The 25,955-nt window shown below is 40.8% G+C and overlaps 1 protein-coding gene across 1 annotated transcript in view; it reads left to right on the forward strand.

Annotated features, from left to right (window-relative positions):
• Positions 1–4,433: 4,433 nt before the first annotated feature.
• Positions 4,434–25,955, forward strand: part of LOC114002475 (protein unc-13 homolog B) — a gene marked incomplete at its 5' end in the record, with an annotated part of 71,670 nt that continues 50,148 nt past the window's right edge. Inside the window, 10 exons of the mRNA XM_039386922.1 lie at positions 4,434–4,661; positions 4,976–5,117; positions 13,799–13,968; positions 14,854–14,969; positions 16,833–16,996; positions 19,455–19,605; positions 20,602–20,670; positions 23,114–23,203; positions 24,660–24,794; positions 25,571–25,704. Coding sequence (XP_039242856.1) covers positions 4,434–4,661; positions 4,976–5,117; positions 13,799–13,968; positions 14,854–14,969; positions 16,833–16,996; positions 19,455–19,605; positions 20,602–20,670; positions 23,114–23,203; positions 24,660–24,794; positions 25,571–25,704 — 1,399 coding nt within the window. The remainder of the gene's footprint in view (positions 4,662–4,975; positions 5,118–13,798; positions 13,969–14,853; positions 14,970–16,832; positions 16,997–19,454; positions 19,606–20,601; positions 20,671–23,113; positions 23,204–24,659; positions 24,795–25,570; positions 25,705–25,955) is intronic.

Raw genomic sequence — 25,955 nt, forward strand, 5'->3', positions numbered from 1 at the left:
GACTGGTTCAGCAGGGCTGTTCCATGAACTGGTGATGTCTGAAGTGCAGTAAACTGGAACCAGCCACCTGGTTTGCAGTATTGTAGGCACTGAGAAGTTATTATTCTGATGATAGGGCTCTTACCTTTTTACCATAAGCTCATAAATAACTTGCTCAAGGGATGGTGCTCTCTTTTTAGCCTTCTGCTATTCTTGAAAGTGGTGGAAATCTCTGCTACATGGATAATTTCCTTTCTTGCTTGGCTGAAAATGGATAGAAGGATGATCTTTAACATCCCCATAGCATGCAAAGGTTTTGGGAAAGGAATTTTATCTCTTGCCTTGAGCACTGGTGTAGTACTAACTAAATCAGAGTGGGTTGGGCAACGTTGATATCAAAGGAAGAGTAAATTTGGGGATGGATGTGTAGGATACCAAGGAACAAATGCATAGAAGTAGTTGTGAAGTGGGTGGAAGGGAAGGACATTATGCTAGCAAGATCCCAGTAAAAGAGGCCTGTACAGTTCAGGGCTAGCTTTTGAAAAGCCATAGTAATCCGTGTCTATAATTGTGTCTTGGGTGTTTTTTGTAGTTATGCTAATCTAGTCCTCAGTAGATTACAGTTAAACCTGAGAAAAGAAAATGTCTTGGGATAACAGAATCTGGTCCTCTGGAGGTCTTGAAAGTGAGGAAATGAGATCTCAAGCTTCAAACTACTCTTGAACATGAAATCTGTAGTTAGCTAAACCTTGGAGAAGTTTACACAAGCCATCAGGACTACATTACCAAATACCCTGCTTTTGAACTGTTTTGACTTCTGGGTTCACCTCTGGACATGTTTAGTGCTTTTGACTCATGACTGGAAGGCAGGTGTGTTTGTTGCTTTTTGGGTGAGAAACTTGTATGTATTGCACTGTGAATTCAGAGGCTGCAGTCCTGAGACCAGGTCAGTGAGTGGACTGTTAGTGAGACTGATTAAGTCACTCTGTGATGATCATCTTGGCTTCTGGGTTGAATGATGATTAGACACCATGTTGAGGAACATTTGTTTGCTCCCAAAGTTCTATGTAGGAAAATATTTGCACAGAGGGAGGAAGGGATACCTTTATTTGAAACTTGAATATCTATTTTAAGTTTCAGGAATATATAATTTCTAAGCATTATCCGCCTACTGAACAGCTGCCTTCAATCCTGCCAGTGTTGCTTTCTTGACTTTTTCTTGTTAAAGCATAGAATAACAGCACTGGTGGTTTACTAATAGCTGTATCAATACAATTCCCAATATAGACATATTTGCTTTCTGTTTCCAGTCATAAATTCACTCATCCTTCAGTCCTAGAAAGGAAGAGAGAAAGAAAACCCAGAACCATTTCTGTAGTACTGTACACATTCCTTGTATATTCAGATGCCTGTCAGTTGCTATTCACAGGACTTGAAAAGCTGATCCACTGGCCAAAACCCTCTTTGCAGCTTGAAGAAACACAATCCCAGTCCAACACCAGGAAAAGCATCCTCTGCCATTCAGTATAATGACATGTTTTGGGTTTAAAACACATACATCATAGTTAATTAGTCCCGCAGTGGTTGTTTTGGAAATTCTCTTGGTTTTGTACCAAGAAGCAGATGTTAAAATTAAAAGTGTGTTGTTGAGACAGCAGAACAGACATTCTCTGTTCTTTATTAGTCTGAATTGTTAAATAAGGTGTCTGCAGCTCAGGGAAAGATCGATCAGGGAAGGAATAATGGAGCTACCATATCTGTGCAAATTATTTGGGCAGAGTGGGGAAGCAGCATGTCCTCTGAAGTTAGAGCCAAGCTTTGGAGGTGACTAAAGAGAGGACTCTAGGGGTCTCTGTGACATGGCTTACATGTCCTGCAATCCAGGGTGCCCTGGACTGCTGCTAGGCTTGCAGAGGGATAAATCCACTGTGCAAGGTATCTGCAGATTGTGGGGATATTAAGCTTGTTTTTAACTAGAATTCCTCCATTTGTCCAAGTTTGCATTCTAAAGCACCATTTGAGGCTTCTGGGGTGTTTGTATTAAGGCAGTGATGCAGATCATGCTACCCCAGAACTATGGTAGTTCTTGTCCCAACTCACTGATGGACAGGGAAACATTTATATTCACAAGCTGCCTGGCTAGTAATTTATTTAAACAATTATTCAGAAATGGAGCATTCCTCTCATGCATAACAGAAACTCTTAATGTTTGAATTAGGTTCTTAATTTCCTTAAACTCAGAAAGGTCAGGGCACAGCTGGTTTCTTTGGATCACAACAGATTTCAGAATTCCAGCCGGGAAAGGCAAATTGCTCAGTTTGGCCTTTCCTGATTTCCCAGTAATTTTCTGTAGCTCTGCATATACAGTATAGAGTCTACCTCCATCCCCAGAAGACTTAGTTCTGTTAAAACTGAATAGCACTTCTTATCTGAAGTTCAAAGTATAGCCCCTGGTATAATTTTGGTTTCATATTCCTTTAATAAATGTTAGGTTCATCACCGGTGAGTAGAAACAGCAGGGACTGCGTAATTAATTCCAGTGTTTGATTTCATTTCATCTTAAGCCAACAACAGGAAACTCTGGGGCATGTACATTTTATTGTACTAAATTAAATACTGAACATCAAGCCTCTAGCAAGAGAAATGAAAAAATACTCAGGTAATGTAAAATTATGGCTTGTTTTACACCCAGGTCCTTAATAGCATGCCTTGTTATGCAGTGTCCTGAATGAACTTCTGACACTTCAGCGGCCACAGTTTTTTCCAAACTGTGTTTTTGTTCTCTTTGGTGTGGATGGTGGAAATTATAATAGAGTTTTGTTTCTTTATTGAAGTGAATTGAGTCATGGTGAAAGGTGTTAGAGTGAGGGCCCTAGACATGGGTGTCTTCAGGCAGCACTAGTCACTGTGCTCCCTGTTGACAACAACCTGCTGACAAGGTTGCCTGTTATGTTGTCCTGCTGGGGGTCCTGTGTGAGTGTAAATATATACTTTGTTCATATTTAGTCTCTACCTGCTGAAACAGTTTCATATGCAAAACTGTAATACCTTATATTAAAGGTGCTCCAGATATCATATTTGCCCACTTCTTCTGGAAGAAAACAGTTTTATGTATCTTTGTGATTAGTGGCTCCCTTTGCACACACCTATACCTGCTTTAATACATATTTTTTAAGGTAATTTAATTTTGGTGAACATCTGAATGAAAATAATTTTTCTAGGACTAAGCTTGCTTTAATTAACCTATCCTGGAGAAGAAAAACAAGCAAAAGCAAGGTACATTAAAGAGAAGGATTATGATTGAGTGTGTTCACAAGACTTTTGTAGCATTCTAACTTAATCTGATTTAAGATCATAACTTGAAATTGCTGCAGACAGTGGGTAGAGAGGCAGTGTGCAATCTTGTGTTCCTGTTTTTCATTTCACACCTGAGTTATCTGCTCTGTTAGCTCATGTCAGTGCTTTCATTAATGCATGTCTCACATCTGACACAATAGTCAGTCTTTAAATTTTGACAGTAAAAATGACTGTCAAAATTGAGTAGGAAGCAGTCAGTTCTGGGAGTAGTCTTATCTCATAATGTTATAAACTTCTAAATTTTGTAAGCAGTATGCAAGCGTCCAAGGGTTCTTTTTTTCCAGATCCAGTTGAATACCTATGCAGTTACAGACTCTGTACCTGGCTCTTGTGTTTCCAGCTGCTGGATACTGTACTAGTGCCCCATGCCTATGATGGCTCAAGGTTTTAACTATTGAATTTGCTACCTTAAAGGTATTTGTTATAGTTAATATACCTGTGTAATTCTAGAAATGGATGATTTGAGTTGTCTCCATACAAATTGATAAAATAGAGTGGCATCCAGAGAGGCACTTTGTGTGTCTACAGCTTGATGCCTGATCCAAACAGGGTGGTTCCAGGCAAAATGAGGCAGAGATTTGCAGTGACTCTGTGCTGAACAGGGAGTCGTGTGGCGCACGTGGGTAGGAAATGCCAACAGTGTTGAGCCATCTGAACTTCTCTTCAGTGGTGCTGAAGTGCAGCTTTGAGACAAGCTCATAGATACTATTTGTAATGGGGGTCCTATGTCCTCTTCTTAGCACTTGCCCAAGCAGGGATTTATTTATTCGAAGCAAGATGAGGAGAGCAGGGGGCATGCTGATATCTGCTGTTAATGTAAGAACCTCATTTCTGAGTCTTCCTCAGCTGTAAGGGTATTAAATCAGCCTGTTGTCAGGAGAGCAATCTGATCCCGAATTATAGAGGAACTATCCCCTCTCAACTCCAAATGGTCCCGATTCACTGTGCATATGTTGAAACTGGGGGGAATGAGTGTAAAATAGCAAGAGCCATGATGTGGAGGGTAACTCATAGCTTTGATCCTGCTGTCCAGACAGTGAAACACGATCTTGTGCTTGTTTGTTTCTGATGAGCATTGCATGTTTCCTGGTGCACAGGAGCAGCGGAGAAGAGCTCGAAGCACGGAGCTGAAGACCGAACCCAGAATTTCATCATGGCAATGAAGGATCGCATGAAAATCCGGGAGCGGAACAAACCAGAGATCTTTGACTTGATCAGAGATGTGTTTTGTGAGAGCAAAATGACACATGCGCAGCAGATGAAGACAGTGAAGCAGAGTGTGCTCGATGGCACCTCAAAATGGTCAGCAAAGATCACGATCACCGGTAAGTGAGGGAGTCATGGGTTCTCTTGGTCTCACTCGGGAGCCTGAAGTTAGAGACAGTTGGTGTGAAGGTAGGGAGAACAGAGAGGAAGGGCTCCTCTGACCTGTGTCTCCTTCTGCTCAGTGTACATACAGGTAGCACATGGAGATGTTGCTACTGCAGGCACTGTAGTGCGCCATAAGCTGAGGCTCATCAGAAATGCTCTCATGAGTGATATTCCTGTTTCTCTGGCCATTATGAGCTGCTGCTTCACATGGTGTTCAGCCACATTGTCTTGTTGCATGGTGGTGGTAACCCTTCTCTTTTCCTTTCAGTGGTGTGTGCTCAGGGTCTGCAGGCCAAAGACAAGACTGGGTCCAGCGATCCATATGTAACCGTTCAAGTGGGTAAAACAAAGAAGAGGACAAAAACGATTTTTGGGAATCTGAACCCTGTATGGGAAGAGAAGTTTTACTTGTGAGTGCTCTTGACTCTCACTCCCATTTTACCTGTTTGTACAGTCTATGCTTTGACAGCTATGTCTTCTCTGTCAGAATTCATTCCCACATCACCTGTAATCTGGGATGGTTCTATTTTTACTCTGTGTGTGTGTGTTCGTGTGGAGGGTTGACATCTTTAACAATGTATGTAGTGCACACCTATTTATCCCATCGGTCTTCCTTTTGTATATACAAATTGTCTGCCTTCTGAACACTTCTATATTGATGTTTCTAGAGAATGCTAGAAAGAAAGGAAAATATTTAAGTCAGTGACTATTGTTCCTGGCTAACAAAATTCTTTGTAATATGAGAGTAAAATTCATGTAAAAGACTAAGCAAACTTCCTGTGACATGTTGTTGTGACCTGCTACTAGTGTTCGGCAACAAAATTTAAAGGTAATTAGTTGTCAGTTGTCTGTCACACCAGCAGTCTCTCCTTTCAGTTTTGGAAAATCAATTTAACAATAACTTGAGGGAGCCATTGTTTCTTGAGGGAGCTTTCAAGATGACCAAGGTATTGATGTCTGAATCGAAAGCAAAGAGCGGAGGCACAATTCTTTAGATATGAGCTACACTCGGAATACATTGTTCCATCCTGCTTTTATTGGATAAGTAAACAGTACCCTCAATTTGTCATTGAACGTGTTATAAAACAAAATGGAGACATGAAATCCAGCAAGCGTTTTCTGAAGATTCTGGATGATTTCATTTGATCTCAAAGATCTTTATTTCCTTTTAAGATGTAAGCTCTTCCTTCTTACCATCTCCTACCTTCCTTCTTTTATTTCCCTGTTCTTCCCTAAACTGCTTGGTGGTTGATCTCTCTGCAAAATGCAATTTGTTTGTGTTTTAAAATCAGAGTTATATCAGCGCAGCTTTGTCTTTGCGGTGTACAGTACAAACAAAATTATTTTTAAGCAGTTTTGAGCTACTCATTAACGTCAGAAAAATCTTAGTGCTATTTTGGGCTAGTAAGCCCTTGACTTTATTTTTAGTTTAATCCAAGGTAACATTGCTGCTTGGTAAGTAGTAAGTATGCTTAGGTGCCATTTGAATAACTCTAGTCACAATAGCAGTAAGTCTGTGTGGGAGCCTTAAGGACCTTGATTTACCATGCCAAGTAGTTACCATGGTATTTGCAGTGTGTTCCCTTCTAATTTTAGGAGCTTCAACAAATACTCTGTTTAAAGATAGATAGCACAACGTGATAAATGTCACAGTTTTAACGGTGCCGCTGTTTAGACTTCATCGCCATGACTGTGATTCAGCAGATAACATGCTGTTGGGCTTTAGAGTTGGTGCTACTTTCCGTCTTGCCTATGGTATAGGTGTTGTCTTAATTTCCTTGGAATCCCAGGGGGACATGCAGGGAAGGAGCACAGTGTCCAGACTGATGGCAGGAGAGCATTCAGTTCTGGATTCAGTGTGTCATTTCATGAGTAGGTGTCAAAGCTCCTCTTCTGCTGGGTGAGGAGAGAGTCATTTAGAAGTGTGTGCAGCACTGGTCTTCTACACGTCCATCTTTCTATTTTGAAATTATGGATCTTTTTGCAGCTTACAACTCTTTAGAAAATTCTAAAATTTTCTACCCCATAATGAAATGGAAATTTAAATCAACATATGCAAGCCAAAAATACCCACTACATACCAAGCTTTTTTATAAGAGATTGTCAGGACAATCAAGAGATTGTCAAATTTAAAGGCTTTGGCAGGGGGGTATCTTTCATTCTTAGAAAGAAGTTAATTTCTTATAGTGAGAGAAAGGTGTACTAGTGGTTATTGAAAGCCTTGCAGTAAACATATGAAAAGTTTGGTGTTCAAAATGGTTTAACGTTTCAACAGGAGCAAGAGAGGTCAGTTACTAATATGCATGTCAGCTATTGCTATTCCTTTTCTGTTTGGCTTGGTGGACTTGTTTGTAGCTGGTGTTCATTAGGCACAGTGCCTTTTATATGAACACAATTCCAGTGTCTTTTCAAAGGTTGGATATAGAGCCAGAAATCTCTGTGCATCAGTCATTATAATTATAGCATTGTTATTGTAATCCATGGCATGAATTAAGGCAGACTACGTACAGCTGAGTGATAGAGTTCTTTCTACAGACTCAGTGAAGTTTATTAAAAGCAGCTTAAACAAGTTTTAAATTTTTAAGGCAGCAGTAGCCTATTTCGAATTGGGTTTTTTTGTGCTTATGCACAGTGATGGATGGAAAAGTATATTAACTTAAATACCTCTTCCTAAAAATGGCTTTGTTCCTTTCCCATATATTCTCAGGAAAAAAAAAATGTTGTGGAAGGCTTGACCCAATTTAGGAGTCCAGATTTAGAACCGTATTTTAGAAAAGACAAGGTTGAAAGCACTTTGGGTTTCCATTATAGGTGCTATTTAGGTCATTACTAGCCTGTGTAACTGTAGACATCTGCTTAATGACCAGTTCTCACAGTGTATTTCTGTTGCCTGAGCAAGTGATTTCCAGGTCCTGTTTCTTTCTGAAAATTATCTCTTTGTATGTTTGCATCTGTAGCTTTAGGAAATGTGTTGTTATGGAGAGATTTTTGTATATTTCACTGGAGTTTGAAGACCTTTGAAAATATAAGGTGTTGATTTTTCTGCCAAGTTCAAAGTGTTGCTGGCTTGATGCAGAGTCTCTGCACATATGGTGCCTGGCAGCAGGAAGCTTGATGGGGAAAGCTTCAGCCATTCCTGCAATACAAACGTGTTGTTCTGTGAGCACACACCCTGCTTCCCTTGGCTTTACATCCCTTTCCCTTCTGCAGTAAACCCCAATTTCTTTCCTCTAGTTATGATGAACAGACTTATAGGTGGCTTCCTTCATTTGCCAGATGCCTTCTCCCCTGTGCCCTCAGCTCTCTTCCCTTGCCTTGAACTCTGGCTGGACAGAAGGCAGCAAGTGTCCTGCCCGCAGCTGGATTCCGAGTTGTCTGTATGGATTGGTCCATGGGAGCCAGCTGGCTGCAGGCTTTCCAGGGACAGCAGCTGGTATGGGTTTCTCTTCTCCATCTAGCTGTTATTTTTTCACAAAAGTTGTTGGAATTTAGAAGCTTTCATAACAAGTCTGTGTAACTCTCATTTCCTCAGGAAACAGTCCAGTAATATTAGAGGGAAGCTATTTTTGCCGTATTCAGTGCAATTAGAACAAGACAGTAATTCCCCATTTAGTTGTGTTTTGGACTGTCAGTGGAAATTGCAGGGTTCCTGGCATCTTTTTTTTTTATAAAGGCTGAAACTGAGCATCCATTTGCATGGTTTACAATAGCAGACAGCATTTAGGAGGATAAACTTGACCGCAGGACAGAGTTTCCACTTTAAAGGGAGAGCTCTGGGCTTGTTTGGAGGTTGCTGGTCTGTACCTGTTATTCAGGGAACATCTTAGTCTTTAATGACTATGAACACTACAGGTTACTGGATTCAAACAGGATGTTGACATTTTTCTTGGCCTGGGTGCAAAACTCGTTCATTTTACAGTAATACCCCCTTGAAGTTGGATGGTCTGAGTGCAGCTGTGTCTGAGGCTTTGAATGGTGGGTATGAAATCATTGCCTGGAACAGATTACATTGTCACTGAACAGTTTGCAAGAGGCATGTTTTATTCTTTCTCACTGCAGAAGAATAACTGAGTTAAAACAAATGCAGTGCCTCCTGCAAGCAGATAATCAGTATTTTACTAGGACATGCAGAGCCCACATGGTGCACGTTCCTGTTAATCCTTTGGGAATGGTGCTATTGCTCAGCTAACCACTGGTTTGTCACACGAAAGCTTCTATTTCGTTCCCCAATTTTCCTTTCAATTGCTGAGCCTCTTGTCAAGCTCAGCATCTTTCAGTTATCTCTGTGGTTATATGTGACTGTTCCAGAGCTGTATTTTAGACTTCCCCTTCTGAGACCACTGTATTTATAAATGTCACTGCAACTCTGCCCCTCAGCCTCCCTTCACTGTGTTGCAGGGGCCATCCGGTTTTCCTTGCTTTCTTTTTTCTCCAGGTGCCACAGATACTGAAACTGGCACTCTGATAAAATACCACTTGTTTCCCTGCTCAGTTACCAATGTGAGACTTAAATTTGATCGCAGAGTTGAGGTCTTGCGGCAAGCACCTTTTGGAAAGCTGAATTAATGTAACTAAGGGTGTAATGCTCAGAATCACTTTATCTGCTCTCTGTAGTTAGAACTGCACCATTAATTTGTCAGTTGGTGTTGTAGCATTGGGTAACAGCAAATGATTAGACTTGTTCCGCTAAGAAAAGAGCTTCATGACAGTAAGAACAGAAAACTCATTTCTTTGTTCTTAGCAACAACTGGCTCTCAGGGCATATTACTGTGCTGTCGTGCTTAACTTCTAAGGTACTAAGGATTTTTCCTCTATTCTCTTACCACTCCAATTTTGCCTGTGGTGTTTTCTCCCCTGTCCTTTCTTCTCCCCAGTAGATGAGTCTTATCATTGTTTAAAAGTGAACATGTTCTAAGAAGTTTTCTACCTTCCATTCCCACTGAGGTTGGCCACAACAGAGCTGCCATGTCATGACACTTCATTTGAACCATATTCAAATCTTCCGACTTTTTTAGCCACACTATTTCCCCAAACAACTTTTTTTCCTGCTCTCTCTGTATGTTGTTATAACTTTTTATGGGACCTTCTCATACTGGTGACTAAACTTTCTCATTTTCCTTTCTCATTTTCCAAAAAAATCGCTTCTGCTTTTTTTTTTAAGCCGTGCTCCTCAGGAGCAAAACTGTCCTCCTAAAATGATCACAGGTCCTAAAGTATTGGCTTCTGCTCTCTCATCCATTATTTCTGCAAGCAGCTCTGCACTTTCTTTCTTTCTTTTTCTCTGTCATTCTCTGAAATGTCCACTGCACCAGACTGTGAAAGTTTACAGGCCCTTCTTGAGAGCTGCATCAGCCATGACACTGAAAGGAAACTGCTCACAGAATATGGACATATAGACATTCACTGGACTCTTTGAACCATAAATATTTTTTAATATCAAAATACAATAAAATTACTTAATTCTGGGCTTCAACCTAGCTTTAAATCTGCAAAATATTGTTACTTCCTCTGATCCTTCATTTTCATTGTCTGTTCTTGCTTAAATCTACTTGTTCTGTTTTGTTTTGTCTTTATTAGCCTGTCAGCTCTACAAAGCAAAATTAGCAAATTCAGCACAAATGTTGTTAGGTGTTTTTGCTTTCAAAGTACGAATCATTGGTTCAAAAGTGGTGTTCTGGTCATTCTCCTTTTTCTTTCTCTCCACATTTTGGAGGAGACAAGGCACATTAAATACTCTGTCCCAGACCCCTGACATCATCTGAGCCAATTTGGCCCAAGGTGGGCAGAGATCTCACAACTAAGAATCACTTTCTACAATTTTTTTTTTTTTTTTTTTTGTAAGTTAGAGCTGGATTAGAAGGATGCAAATTACTAACTTCATTGTGGGAGGAACTATAGTGTAAATTCAACAGTTACTTGTTCTGTTTAGCCACCAATATACTAATTGCCGTGTGTGTGGGCATGTCACTGTGTGCGCAGAACAGAATTAACTACAGCTTCGTGTGCTCGCGTGCTTCCCCTCAGCCCAGTTGCTAGCTGGGCATGGGAAGAGACCCAAATATTGACAGTGCAGGGGATGTGTGTGGGTACTGGGGCTTTGCTGCTGGGTAAGACAGAAGCGGTAGAAGAGAATGGAGGTAGAGAGTGGGATAAAAAGCAAGTCAGCAGAACCAAGCTCAACTGCTTCCTCTGCAGCAGCCACCGGCTTCAGGCAGAAAAAGTTAATGGGGAAAAAAAAGTAAAATCGCCATGTATTTGATTTTAATTTTTCTTAAAATTTTGATGTGCTGTTTCTGGAAAATATTACTTTATTTGGTATCTTTAAGTGTAAAAGTGGCACCACTGTAAACATAAAGATGATATGGATAAAAAAAAAGAGACAGTTTTTTGAGCCGTGTACATAGCAAACGTGGTTTCCAGTCTCTCACACTCTGAAGAGAACCTGAAAGCATTTGGTAATTTCTTACTTTCAGTGGGGTCACTTTCCTTCTCTGAATCCTCTTGGGAAAGCTGTGGGAGCTCGGCTGTGGGAGGGTGGACAGACGCATGTGTGCACACAGTGAAATCAAGCTTCATAAAAACATAGCAAGAAGTGGGGCAGGCATCTTGAGAAATGTGCGAGCTCCTGTACTAATGAAGGGGAAAGCTTCTAGCAGCAGAGCTTGTTAGCCACAGTCTTACAGAGTCGTGATGCTGTCACAAATTGGAAGCTATGTCATTAGTTAGAAAACTAACTAATGACTAACTAACTAATTAATTAGAAAACTGCTACCAATCAGCAAGCCCAAGTCTCCCAGTATTCATCGTTCTGTTTTGGGGTGCTCTCTGGAAGGTAAACTGGATTTGATACACTTGTTTTACTTCACTGAAAGCAATGACTGTGGTTCTTACAGACCTAGATGTTTTATGGTGAGCCACCAGCTCAGGGCTTTCAGATGCTGTGAGCAAGTGATAAAACTCACTCTCTGGCATGGGACCAGTATAAAGAATACAAACTGAGCAGTCTCTTAAAAACAGCAGAGAAAGGTGTGGTAAAATAGAAGCTTCAGTAGCTCAGTAATTGGTACTGGAAAGTTTCCTGTAGCACTTAGCAGTGAGTTATGCTACTGTAGTCGAGTGAAGGATGATAGCCAGCCACCTCAGGAGCGTGGGATGATGCATGTGGGACTGCCTAAGTTAGATTTAGGTCTGAACAGTGAATGTTTTCTTTAAGGAAAGACCATTGGTAGCAAAGAAACAAGATCAAAACATTCCTAACGAAGAGCTGTCACACCAGAAGGTGAGGTCTAAAGAAGTCAGGACTTAACTTACTGATGCTTTGTAAATGGCAGTGTGTGCTAGTCTGTGTTTTTAGGCACCCATGCATTTCTCAACACTGAGCCTCTACAAAACTGCCAGGCTGTACATTAGCACACCATGTCAGGAAGAGAGGATTTCTTTTGCATGGTTACACTGTGTTGCTGGTAAATATGGCAATGTACTCAGATAAATTTGAGAGCTACAAGGAACAGCAAGTTCCTTGTAGCAGGAATTCCCTGCTTGTGAACGCTTGGCTGCATGATTTTGTTAAGGAAGATGTTCTTGCAGCAAAAAAGGAGGGAGAGGAGAATAAAGCCAGGAGACAAACATAGGATCTCTTCTCTTCTGAACTCTAAATACAGCATTGATTGTAAAGCAAAGACAGGGAGCAGTGATGTGCTCTGTCTGTGATCAGAACTGCATGGAATCGCCTCTAACTTTGTCCATATAATTCCCAGCTATCCCTCTCTACTGGAAAAATCAGTAGGAGCTGCATGGACATCTGTTAAATGTTGTCCTAAATCACAGTGGTGGCAGTAAGAGCCCAAATGGTTTCTTGGGAGAGAGCATGCTCATACCAGTCACTGCCATATCCTATTGACCAGGCTTAGCAGATCTCTTCTGACCCATTTCTTCTTTCTCCCTGTTGCTTAGCAACAGATGCAGCATGTTAATGTTAAAAAGGCTGGAAAACAGGCCTTCAGCAGCAGTTGCCTGTTTTCATATATTCTATTTGCTTGAGGGTAGACATTTGTAGTGGTTATGGTGAGTAATCACCCTTGTCATGGTCTCATATGAGCATTCAAATTGCTTTATTGCATGCCCTGTAAATGAGCAGAGCTCTTATAATACAGTTCTTCTACCCACTTCTGTCATCCAAGAGCTTTTTTGGATCTACAAAAGGCGAACACCTAAAGAAGAGGGAGAGTCTGCAAATTCTGCCTGTGCATTAAACTGAAGGGTGCCAATTCATCAAACAGTAAACTACTTCTCTTAATGAAAATGTCATTATTGATCTGCTCAGAGCACAAAGTATCAGTCTAAGCTGTGAATAATGGGCAGAATCAATTCTAGTCATTAAATGCCAATGCTGTAATTACTGTACCCCACCCTTTCCCCTCAGGCAGTATGTGCATCATTTGGTTGTAATGTATTGTGCATTCATACACTACTGCTTTGTGACTATTTTGAAGTAAGAGATCTACCTCCACCTGAGCTATTTATCCTTTTCTTAGAAACCAGCGTGAGGGGTTTGTGTCACAGACCTTGATGCGTTGTCCTAGATACTGCATAAATACAGGTAGCCCTTAGCACCTACAGCTGAACAGAGGGTCATTGATGGAGTGAGCTACTGAAACCAGTGAGATGCTCATCGTCATTTCTGGGGGATATATGAAAGCATTTACCAGTTTAGCTATCCCCAGGTTTCTGTGGGCTTCACAGTCAGCTGTGAAGAGAATTCCCAAGTTTGGGGAGCTGCTGCTGACAGTGAGGACAAGCAGGAGAGTCACAACCACTTAGTAAGTGTGAAGTTGGTGGTCGAGGTCAGGGCTGGAGTGCAGTATCTGCCATGTCACGGGAGCATTTAGAGCGCACCAAGAGGTTGTTGAGTAGTTCATACCAGATGCTCCACTTTTAAATAAACAGGCATTGTTTACATTTTGCTAATAGATTTTGCTAATACATCCCTCTAATGTTGAATGAATGGGTCAAGAGGAACGCGAAGCGTGTCGCATATAAATGTTGGCTGCATTATGCACTCTTAAATAAATTACACTTCTCTTGTTTGCAGTGAGTGCCATAATTCCTCTGACCGGATCAAGGTGCGAGTGTGGGATGAAGATGATGACATCAAGTCTCGTGTCAAGCAGAGACTGAAACGCGAGTCAGATGATTTCCTGGGGCAGACAATCATTGAAGTTCGTACTCTGAGCGGAGAAATGGATGTGTGGTACAACCTTGGTGAGCAGGGCTTTGGGACTGAAAATGTTACGTGTTAGTTTGGGAATGTTTGATAGCACTTGGATGCATATGGACAACTTGCAAGAAAGGAAATAAAAAAAAGCTTACATGGTTTCAAAGGGTACATGCATGATGCCACTGCAGAGCAGTTGCAAAGTTTATCCCAGATAAAATGGAGTGTAACATGTCAGAGGGTTGATGAGTTTTGTCTGTCAGGCATTGAAAAGTACAATGGGTGAAATGCTTGGGGCAGGACTGTATTCCACCTGTGCTGGAGGCATACTGCCCTTTTACATACATCCTTTTTTTTGTTTTGTTTTAACACAAACGTTTTGCCTGACTATAAAACCATCAAGTGCACTGCACTGGGCTGGCAGGTTGTTGAGACCTTTCCCAGTGACTGTTGAGGAAAGTACTAGCAAGTAACCAAATGGTGCTGAGTTGACAGGCACAGTAATAGTTGTAGGAGATCCAAAATCTTCTTGATAGGAACAGCCAGCAATTCCCAGGAGTTCAGGGCTATGGTGAAGTTAGGGAAGAATTCCACATCATTCAGCCCTGTTCTCAGGAAAGGAATCTGTCCTTGGTGGTTCTAGTTCAGCTGACTGAATCCAAGACCCTGTAGCACATTTGCTGATGGAAAGGCTGTCTTATGTCTAAAAATGTACATAGTTCTAGCTAGATGTGTCATATTGAGGGTGTATCATGGCAGTTGTTTTGCTGATGTCTACTTAGTATTCAATGTTTTGAAAGAAAAGAGAAAGTTTTCTCTGAGATGACTCAGCCTGAGCTTCCAGCAGTTTCTTTGCCAGTGTTGTCACCCCAAGATGTCTGTGCTCTGAACATGAACAATGCATATAGTTGCTGATGTTTTTTTCCTTCTAGAGAAAAGAACAGATAAGTCTGCAGTGTCCGGGGCTATTCGTCTGCAAATCAGTGTGGAGATCAAAGGCGAGGAGAAGGTGGCTCCATATCATATTCAGTACACTTGCCTTCACGAGGTAAGAGGCGGGAACATCACCATGTTCCTTCTGACTACTGAAAAAGCAATTTTCTGACATTCATTTCCCTGGAATGTGCCACTTTGCCCTAGGTGAGCTTTGCTTTCCCTGCTATGCAGGCCTGGTAACGCAGTGAATCATCAGACCTGCATTTGTCAGAAAGGCAAAGGCAGCTTTAGGCTGTGTCCCCCATGCTGGGGGCTGGCTGGCTCAGTCCATTCCATGTCACAGCTGTACTACTGTTAGGCAGAGATGAGGCATTGGATCCACTCAGAATCAAAGATGAGTTTAATGTGGAGAAACCTTTGAAATTCCTTGAGTGATGTTTTCAATGTGTACTGGAGCAATGTCTTTAGAGGATGCATACTAAAATGTTTTGTAGGTAAATTATGATTGTGGAGGGTTTTGTTTCTGGCTGTTGAGTGATGCATATATTGGTGGTATAAATTCTTTTGTTCTGCTGCACTGGTGTGTAGTTATGTACAACAGCTTGGGGAAACAGAACTGTGCTTTTGGGGAACAGAAGATCAGCTGAGGTTACTGGGTACCGACCTGTCTCAGGATGGGCTGAGCTGGGGAGACAATGCTGCAGAAGTTGGAAGAAACCCAAAGATGACTTAGGAAAAGGACTAAAGGAATAACCCTACCTTGGAGAGATGCATTGTGCCCAGTCTACCTATGTCAAAGAGAATCGGGTGGCAGGGTGAAACTCAGTGCCTGAATAAGGAAGAGTAGTCAGAGCCCTCTATACAAGAATATCCTAAAGTCCAGGGAGGTTTAAGTAAATTCATCTTAGACAAGAAGGACACTTGCATCACAGAGTAGATCGTTCATCAACAGGAACAACATATTTATCCAGACACTGGGCTGGATGAGTCCTGTGGTGTCTTCCAGCCTTACCAAGGAGCTGTCTATGGGACAGATATGGAGCTTAGAAAAAACATTAGTAGGCTTCTTTTAGTAGGCTGCGTTGTCTCCTTCAATACATATTTGTTTTTTAATTCAGTGATGGCTTCTGTTTGATAAGCTGTTTCTTTTTTTTTTCCTTTGAACATCCATGATCACTTGCTGCTGTTTTTTTGCAAATAGGTCTCATTTTAAGTATCCCCTTCTTTCATTTGTGTATTCTAAAATGAAGATGATTTACAGCAAGTATAATTTAATCAGGAAAAATAGTAGTGTAAAGCACAGTCCTCTAGCTACTAATGAGATCATTAGACTTTTGCACCCCTTGCTGCAGGGAGCCAGCTGTCTGAAAGGCTGATGAATCTGCAACTGTCTTGAATTTGAGGATAACTGAGAAACCCACTGAGCTGATTGTGCAATTTCTGCACAGCAATGATAGCTGAAAACTTTTGTAGTGTTAGATAAAGTGAAAGGTTATGATGAATAATAATGCAAGTGTCTAGTTGCTAGGGGTGATCTTAAGGGTATCCTTCTCAGAAGAAAAACCACTCCTTGGACTGTTCTGCTGTATGATAATAATTACAATGCTGATACAGAGCTGTAACGTCAGCTAGTTTAAATAGGTTGTCCAAGACATTTCTTTCCGAGGACAGAAATGTGTAGGTTTCAGGAAACTAATTAGTGTGTGGTTTCAGAGCACTGAAGCACTGTTCTGCATTGTTCACAATGTTTGCTGGGTAAAGTTGTAGGTCCACATGCAAAATATTCAGCTATGAGCACTCAAGAAGAAAAGAAGGCAAAAGCAGAAAACACAGAATGGGTAGGGGGAAAGAAAGAGGAGGAGAACAAGGGAATTTGTGTTAGTGCCATCACCTCAGCAGTTCCAAGATCTTCGTGAATCTTGCTTAAAGGCCTCAGCAGCCTCACATACAAACCTATTCCTGCTTTGTCTTTCAGAACCTCTTTCACCATCTCACAGATGTGCAAGGGAATGGGGTGGTGAAGATCCCTGATGCCAAAGGAGATGATGCCTGGAAGGTGTATTTTGACGAGACAGCGCAAGAGATCGTGGATGAATTTGCAATGCGTTACGGCATTGAATCAATATACCAGGCCATGACGTAAGACGCATTTTGTGTGGTCTTCAGTGCACATAATTGGTGTAGCTAACTGATGTGACTTTTACTATTTAGATGATGAAGTGTGCTGGTGATGGAAGGCTTGGCAGTGACAGCTGCTCCTTATGGGGCTTGCTGTGAGCCTGTCTCTGAATCACCAGTTTCCTCAAAGTCTAGAAATTAATGTCTGACAAAGTGCTGGAATTAAGCTTCTATCTCAACACTTTGTGTGAACACCTTTAAAACTAATTCTAAGGAATTACACCAACTTCACTAGCGTAAATGACCATATTTTATTATTGGTGGCTGAGACATTCCTGTTTTAAGACTCTCAAAAATCCCTATTTGAGAACTCTTCTGTTAAAAAGATTTTGCTCAGGGTTCCCATGAATACTTCTGATGATGTGAGAAGGGATGAGGTTTTGCAAAAGTATTTGTCCTACACAACTGTTGCAGCAATTGTTATAGTCCTTTGAAGTGACTGATTTCCCAGGTGCTGCTGAAGGCATTTATAGAAAGTTTGAGTAATGGAGCAACTGATTTGTCTTCTTTGGAGCTAGGCTAATGCAGTTCTTCATCTTCAAAGAACCTTTTCCTTGTCACTATACTTTCACTTGGACTTAGGATTAGTCGTTCTTCTTAAAGACTAGTAGTGCTGTGCCTGGCTCATTTCTTATTTCAAATGTAAATATGTAGCAGACAAAAGTGAACTTTTTCACATTAGAAGCTGAAAGTTTTGGGTTATGGGTCCTTGGATGAGTTATGAACTGTTCTTACGTCACCTTGCAAGCAGCTTTTCTGCCTATTGGTTAAAGCCAAAATGGAAAAGAATTGGAAGGTTTCTCTGAAGGTCTAGTCACTACTTATAGCAGGACTAACTTGGAAGTTGGACCAGACTGCTCGGGGCTCTTTCAGTAAGTGGAAAATTTCCAAGGATGAAGGTGTGCTACCTCTCTTGGCTCCTGTCTTCAGGCTGTAGTACTCTGGGAAAGAAATTCCTGGTTAAAATCCAGACTGGAAAATCGTACTTTGAATTGCTTATGCTGTAGCTGCAGCATACTGCTGCCTATCTTTTAGTCCTCCCTCTAAAAGGCTTTTGGCCTGGCTCAGTCTTCTCAGTGAGTGGCTGCCCAGAGAAATGGTGGAATTGCCATCCCTGGAAGTGTTCAAAAACGTGTGGCTGTGGCACTTAGGGCCATGATTTAGTGGTGAACATGGCAGTGCTACATTAATGGTTGGAATCCATGATCTCAGATGTCTTGTCCAACCTTAATGATTGATTCTATGATTATAACCTTCCCCTCTCTGCTAAGTAGTCAAGACACTGATTAGATCCCCACTCCTCACACCTTCTCTTCTTAAAGCTAAACAAAGCCATTTTATGTGCTTATATTTATTTACCAAGTGCCTAGATGACCAGCTGGTACATAAGTATCATGTAGCAAGCATGATTTTAAACTTTTAAGAGGGTAAATTTTGGCTAGATAAAAGGAAGAAATTTTTTACAATGCGGGTGTAAACCCTGAATGGACAGGTTGCCCAGAGGTGGTAGATGTTCTATCCCTGGAAATGTTCAAGGTCGGGGATTTTGAGCAACCTGGTCTGGTTGAAGATGTCCCTGTTCACTGTAGGGGTGGACCTTAAAGGTCCCTCCCATCCCAAACTATTCTATGATTCTGTGAGTCCCTTAAGGAGAAAGCTGCATTTGGAAAGTAGCTTCCAGATTTCGTTTGGGAGCTCGGAGGATTCCAGCTTAAAAACAGCTCAACTCTCCTGCCTGTTGGAATGAACTTTACTTGCCATGTCCCATAATACAAGACCTCTTAAGTTCTGATTATTTTTTTCCCCTCGTATGTCTAATGGATTTTCTTTGATTATTTAATCATTTCACAAGCCTGGGTGCTCCTGGCATAATGTTGAGATTTTGTGAAGGAGGGTTCCTTTCATTTAATGAGAGAATGGGAAAATGCAAATGAACGTGAATGCTTCCTGCAGGCTGGAAGGGTCAGCCATAAGGAATCACATATCAGTGCAGCACAGAAATACCAGCGTGTGTGCTCTCTCTGTGCCTCTCTGAGGCAGTTGCTGCTGCTTCATGTCACCTCAGAACCCATGTCTGCCTCGAGCAGCAGCAAGTTATATAGATTACCTTGTGTCAGGCTTGGTTCTAGGAATTGGCATGAAGACCCAGGGTATGACTGGAGTCACAAGCTGTTGGCAGCAAACAGTTGGTTTATGATCTAGAAAGGTCTGTAGTGAAGGGATTTCTCATTTTGAGCTGTTGTCTAGATGGCATCGTTCTGAAAAAAGGCTCTGAGATGCTGGAAAGCTGCGTAAAGGGATGAAACAACTTGCATCTGTTCATCAGTGCCCGCCAGAACACGGGGTCTATTAAAGGGATAAAGTCAAGTACTGCTACACAAGGGAGACCAGAATGACTTACAGAACTGTTCTTTTGCAGGCATTTTGCGTGTCTCTCTTCTAAATACATGTGCCCAGGCGTGCCAGCTGTGATGAGCACCTTACTTGCCAATATCAATGCTTATTATGCACACACCACTGCCTCCACAAACGTGTCTGCTTCGGACCGCTTTGCAGCCTCCAATTTTGGGGTATGTTTGCGTGTTTGGTGATGTTACAGCTGGACTTCTGTAATTTCCCTGCGGTGCTTCCACCTTTCAATAAATAACTCCTGTTTAAGGAACATTAAATCTGTGAGGAGTTGGAAGCAGTAAAACTCTTTCAGACTGTACAAAGAGCATGGGTTTATTGTCGTCATCATCATGCATTTTTGTTACCAATCAGTGTAATGCATTGTGATGTTTATTCTTTATGTTCACATTACAATAGAGCACAGATGGTATGGAATGAGCAAACAGTACTAAACTCTGCCTGTTGATGCTGTTGCAGAAATATACCATGTGATCTAGTAATTTCAGAACTTTATTTTTAAAAATAGCAACTACTTTAAGGAAGAAAAAACAAACTCGAAGCCACAAGAAATGTCTATCCCTCTAATGGTTAAAATATTTTTGACATAACTGGTGGTGGAGCTGAGTATGCTGGCAAAGTATTTGGAAAGGCTTATGCTTCCCATCAGATTGAGAATTTATGAGTAGATTGAGGAGGTGTTCACAATGCCAAATCAGAATCCAGTGGAGAAATCTGACCTCAAGAAGATATGTCACAAGAAGCCTATAATACTTGTCACTGAACTAATAGATAAGATCTTGCAGCTGTGTTATTGCTCTGAATTAGACTCTCTTCTGCTGTACTTTATCCATCCCTGAATAAATATTTTCTCTTAAATACAAGTTTGGTGTAAATTGCAGACTAGAAATCAGAGGGGTTTCTCTTCTGCCTCTACTTCAGAGTAATAATGGAGTGTTTTTTCTGACAATTCTAACATTATGTAGACTTCAGAAATAATTACAGTTTAAAAGTAAATCCAAGAATTGAAAGAAAACACTGTTTACACAACGCCATGTATCCATACTGCTTCCTCCTGCTCTCATGAGATCTGACACTAATTACCTGATAGCCTGCTGCTTACTTTGAACATCGATTGGACAGTGATGATAAGTGATGTTTATTGGTGTTCTCAACAGAAAGAACGATTTGTGAAGCTTCTGGACCAGCTTCATAATTCACTTCGGATTGATCTCTCGATGTACAGGGTGAGTGAGAATAAATATAGTCCTTTCAGGCATTCTGGTGGGCAGAGGGGAAACACACCATTTGGATTTCTCATATGTTTCTAACTTTTTGTGTAGTTTGTGTCTTAAGAAATTGTCATGACAAACTTGTTACTTAAATATACCATTTAGTTTTCCTCATGGATCATGTTTTTTTTTTCCATTATAACTTCCTCAAGCCTTATGAAATAATTTGAGGATTGTGAACTGTGCTCATCTCTGACACTCTCCCAGAAATGCAAGTTGGATTGGATTAAATTATTTTAATTACTCTTATCAGCTCCTTCAGGTGTCATCTAAAAATGGAAAATAGAGTTGTTCTCCCCTAGTATGACAGAAATATTTTAGAGGACCCACAGCCATGTTGTCACTTATTTGAGGTTTGCCAAACTCGAATCACTGTCCCTAACTTTGGATCTACAAGATGTATTGTCAGGTTTGAGATTCTGTCCTGTTCAACGTTTTGTGAAGAGATGAGTCTAACAGGCTTCATAAACCCTCTGTTTTCTTCCTCTGCTACTGCAGAGTCAGTATAGTCTTATCACGTGACTTGGTTTTTTTTTCCTTAATTTCCTTGCCATAGTATCTCAATTGGTGATTAATTAATTGAAAATTGTAAAAATGGTGGCAAATGTGAGCTTTGATTTTATTTATTTATTTTAAACTAGATCCTCTTCTGATTAGTGCATTCATCTGAAATGCAGAAAAACATATGTAAGAGAAAAACATGAGCGGATTAAGAGAAGTGCAGTAGGAAGAGAAAACAAAAAGGAAAAGGGGCAGGGTGCAAAAGAAGATAAAAGGAATATTGTATGAAGAGCTATTCTAAAGCTACAGTACTAGTAAGAGAAGGTCTAAACAGAGCCACCGAGTAGCAGAAGGCAAATTATCAACGTATGGCAATAGGAATCTGTAGCAGTGATGCCTTTTTTGTTTGCTTGGTCTTCATTAAAAGCTGCTTTTCAGTGGCTAATGCAACTGACCTGTGCACAGACGAGTAAGGTCTTACATAAAGGACCGGGAAAGATTTGTGTAGTTTAAATATTTCAGGTGTTATCCAATTGCCATTATATTTAGAGAAATGTCTGAAGCAATTTGAGACCATTTAGTAATTATTTTAAGACCCCTGAAGGGCAGGTTAAGTTATGGAAGAAAAGGTGTTAGTTTGCAGCTTTCAAGACAGGAGATAGCATTCCACATTCATCCAGTGATTTGTACTTAGATCTTGACCCTTCAAAGGCTTTGATTTTGATAAATACCCTGAGTTCCAGAGAGCCCATGTGTAGACAAGTTAACCTTAAAAGGAGAGTTATCTAGGAATGAGCATCTACAAATAACTGCAAATTAAATTCTTTGCAGTGGTTAGCTGAACTGCAGTAATACTCAATTACTACTGTCAAGAGACTGTGTATTTTTCTGCAAGTCCTCAATAAAAAGTGAGCACTTGTTCTCCTCTGCCCTTTTTTACCTTTATATCTAATAATTTTTGAACTTGCAAACAAGAAGAGATTACCCAAGTGAAGCTTGGCTTTGCTATTGTACTTGCAGCAAAACCAAGAATCATATCAGCTTTAATGTAAGACCCTGCTGAGGAACATGAATGCAGTTAAAGGACACAGGTTGGAGAGAGTGGGAGTGTAGGAAAGGGTGCAGTGCCTGAGGTCAGGAAGGGAGGATCTCATGCAAGAAGCGAAGCTTTCTGCATTCAGCATATGTATTTACACACATATATATACATATGTGCACATACACAAATATGTGTCATATATGGAAGGGACAAGACTTCTAATTTCAGTGGGAGCCAGAGAGTGGAAGAGGAAGGCGTGTATGGCTGTGGACAGCAGGGTGATGGGAAGGGTGTGTAAAATAAATGCATTAGAGGGAAGGAGGCACTGAAGGATGCATAAGTTACCTTGGCAGATGGAGTCTTACAGGTGGCTGAGTGGTTACAATATCTTCTTAGAGGGAACGGTGCTCATTTTTCCTTCTCAGACCACTTTGTTTCTCTGGAGAGGTTTTTAATACACCACATCTCTCAGCATCTCAGAAGGGAAGCCAAAACACCAAGCAGTGAGTGCAAAAAGGAAAGGGCCCACACAGGCAACCTCAGGCAAGAGGCCAGGGCTGCCAGGGGTGAGGCTGTTCCCAACCTGCTTCTTCAACAGCCAAGGAGAGATTTCCTGCTGCCGAGGGCTGTCAGTCTCCTGGCATCCATGGACTTTGCGTTCTTATGAGAATCTATTTAATTAAGCAAACAGATAAGCTCCTGCAGCAAAAAGGCCTTATTTATTGAGCATTGTTTTGACTGGTACAAGCTTCTTGAGCAGGAAATGTTTCCAAGACAGTTTCCTTATTTAGCACATGCTTGTAGCCTTGCATGGATCTGGCTGTGCTTTCCAACAGGATTTCCCTTTTCTGTCAACAGAATAACTTCCCAGCCAGCAGCCGTGAACGCCTGCAGGACCTAAAGTCTACAGTGGATTTGCTGACCAGCATCACCTTTTTCAGGATGAAGGTAGTGATATGGGTGGGGATGGGAATGGCATCTCTTTAGTTTTTCCCCTAGGAGTTGATTTCCCATTTTCAAAGCATTGTTTAACATTGTTGTGCTTTAGACACTTAAGGAAGATGGAAATCATCTGTGAACATGTATAAACATCCACATTTTGTCTTTACTTCACTGTGTTTTGCACTGAGAAGATGTAAATTGTTTTTTACCTAGGGTTCTTCAGTCATAAATATGGCATAAAAAAAAAGGAAAGGAGAAGGAATAAAGAAAATTGGCTAGTTTTAGGAAGATAATTTGCTTCTGTTAACATCCTTAGGAAACTTTTCCTATAAAACTAACTGTAACATAAGGCACTACCATCTATTCACTATCTTTTATCTAGTAAATATTTTATAATTTATCTCATGGAGGGTAAAATACTGCAACAAGATAATATTTCTCAGTAGAGGTCCAGGAGAGTTCTTATGAATGCTAATGTGCTGATTCCATAGTTAAGTTTATTGTTCTAGCAGTGTGTAATGAGATTATTTTTGATTCCTGATTATTGGTTTCTAAACTTTTTTTAAAAGTTTACAACCTACTGTCATCTGTTTGTACATGTCACATAGAAATTCTTATCAAAAAACAAGTTTTTAATTTGAACTGTTTCAGGAAGTTCTTAAAATTTTACTCCTAACCCTTAGGGTAAATGATGTTTTGGAACTTCATTTTAAGAGTGTTCATTCAGGCAATCTGTCTGTATTGAAAGTTTCCTTTATAGAAATACTCTGATAAGTTGTGAGATACTGACAGTATTAAAATTGCTGGGTTACTGTTGTATTTGCAGGGTGATGCCTGCCTATCTGTTTAGTTTAAAGTGCTCCTGCAGCATTTTTCTAAAGCAATATAACAATGAAATAATGAAAACAGCTGCTGTTGCAAGAGGAGAAGGCGTATCAGTTGGCATAACCCTAGGGATTCTGGTGTGCTTTAAAATTCAATAAAGCTTGTGATGAAAGATGTCCTTAATGCAAGTTTTTGTATTTAAAGGCATGAGTGGTCTTCAGCAAGACTTTCCAGATCATATGTTATCTGCTCTGCTGGTCTGTTGCACATTTTTCCAATGTTGGGAAAGATTACTCGCTGGCTTCATAACAAAATCCTATAAATTCAGCAGAAATTGTGTGTTTGGCTCAGATTATACACATATCAAGCCACATGATCTGTCTGTTTTGAGGAATCTTCCTTGGCCTTTCAAAATCTGTTTTTATTCTGCAAATGGTCCAATGGGGAGATAAGTGTCATCAGTGCTCTTTGATGTCTGGGGAGAGTGACCCACTTGTGGCTTCAGGTCACCGATAGCACAAGTCGCTGAAAGCAGATCCACCAAGCCCTGGGTGGTTCCCAAACCGGTGGTGTGTTCCTTCCCTGTTTGATTTATGAGCAATTCTTTGTTTGACTCTCTTTGTTGTCTCCTTGTCAGGTCCAAGAGCTGCAGAGCCCACCCCGAGCCAGCCAGGTAGTGAAGGACTGTGTAAAAGCTTGTCTCAACTCCACCTACGAGTACATTTTCAACAACTGTCATGAGCTGTACAGTCGCGAGTACCAGACAGACCCTGTGAGTAGCTGATAAGAAGGCTGAAGTCCAAGTTTCTGATTTTCTTAAGATAATAACGAGAATACTAATTGATACAAAAAGCCAACACAAACAAAATTACGTGACTTGTTATCTTCTGAATGCACGAAACTTGTAATCAAATAATGAGCGCTAATTAGTAAGTGGAGGATGATAATTGTTTTACACTAATTATGATGCATTTTGCCAGCCTCAGCAGTTACTTGTGAAGGGAAGGTTTGATGTAGCTTTGAATGAGCAAAAGCCAATTAGAGCAGATGTAGACTGATCCAGGAAACTTTAGCATATATAAACCCCGAGCAGTGAAATTTTACCTTGTTTTCTAGCAGCCAGTATCCTGCACTGGGTTTAGGAGGTGCCTCTAGACACAAGCTGTTTTCAAATCCATAAAAGCTCCTCCGACCACTGTGTAGTAACGCACACACAATGTGTCAGTGTGGATATAGTCATCAAGCAGGTGCCTAGAAAGCAAGTATTTGGAATAAACTTAGGGAAAATAATGTCTCAGCAGGTCTTCTGGAGCCTGGCCTACTCTTGGCATGGTAAATGACAAAACAGTGATTAGTTGGGTTTGAGGCCACCAGTAAGCAACATGGTTTGGCATGTTTACTATGTTTTGCATTAGATCAGGCAAATTACCAGCAGTCATTATTAGTTTCAAGCTTTTCAGAGAATGGGCCCACAATGGTGATCTACATTTGCCAGCTTTTTCTGTCCACTTAAAGTTTATGCTGTTTTTCCAATGGCTTCCTTCCCAGAACAAAAGTCAGGACCTTCCTCCTGAGGAACAGGGCCCCAGCATCAGGAACCTTGATTTCTGGCCCAAGCTCATCACTTTGATAGTTTCCATCATAGAAGAGGACAAGAATTCCTATACCCCAGTCCTGAATCAGTAAGAAACTTCCATGTCCTGTGTGGCTAATACTAGTCTGTGTGTGCTCTGCTTTATTTGTTGAGCTGCTTTCTATCTCTTCTGTCACTTGTGCATTTATAGAAGTACTTATCTTGTCTGTCTGTCTTTCTGTCTTATCTGTCTCTGTCTTTATAAATAACTCTTTTTGATTGGGATGGAAGAGTTTCAAAAGGTTCAGTTACGCTGGCGTTCGAGCACAAACACCCTGATTATTACAATCCTGAACTCAG

This window comes from Pipra filicauda, unplaced genomic scaffold (genome assembly GCF_003945595.2).
Source record: "Pipra filicauda isolate LSUMZ 115617 unplaced genomic scaffold, ASM394559v2 scaffold513_size392548_pilon, whole genome shotgun sequence".
NCBI classification, from domain to species: domain Eukaryota; kingdom Metazoa; phylum Chordata; class Aves; order Passeriformes; family Pipridae; genus Pipra; species Pipra filicauda.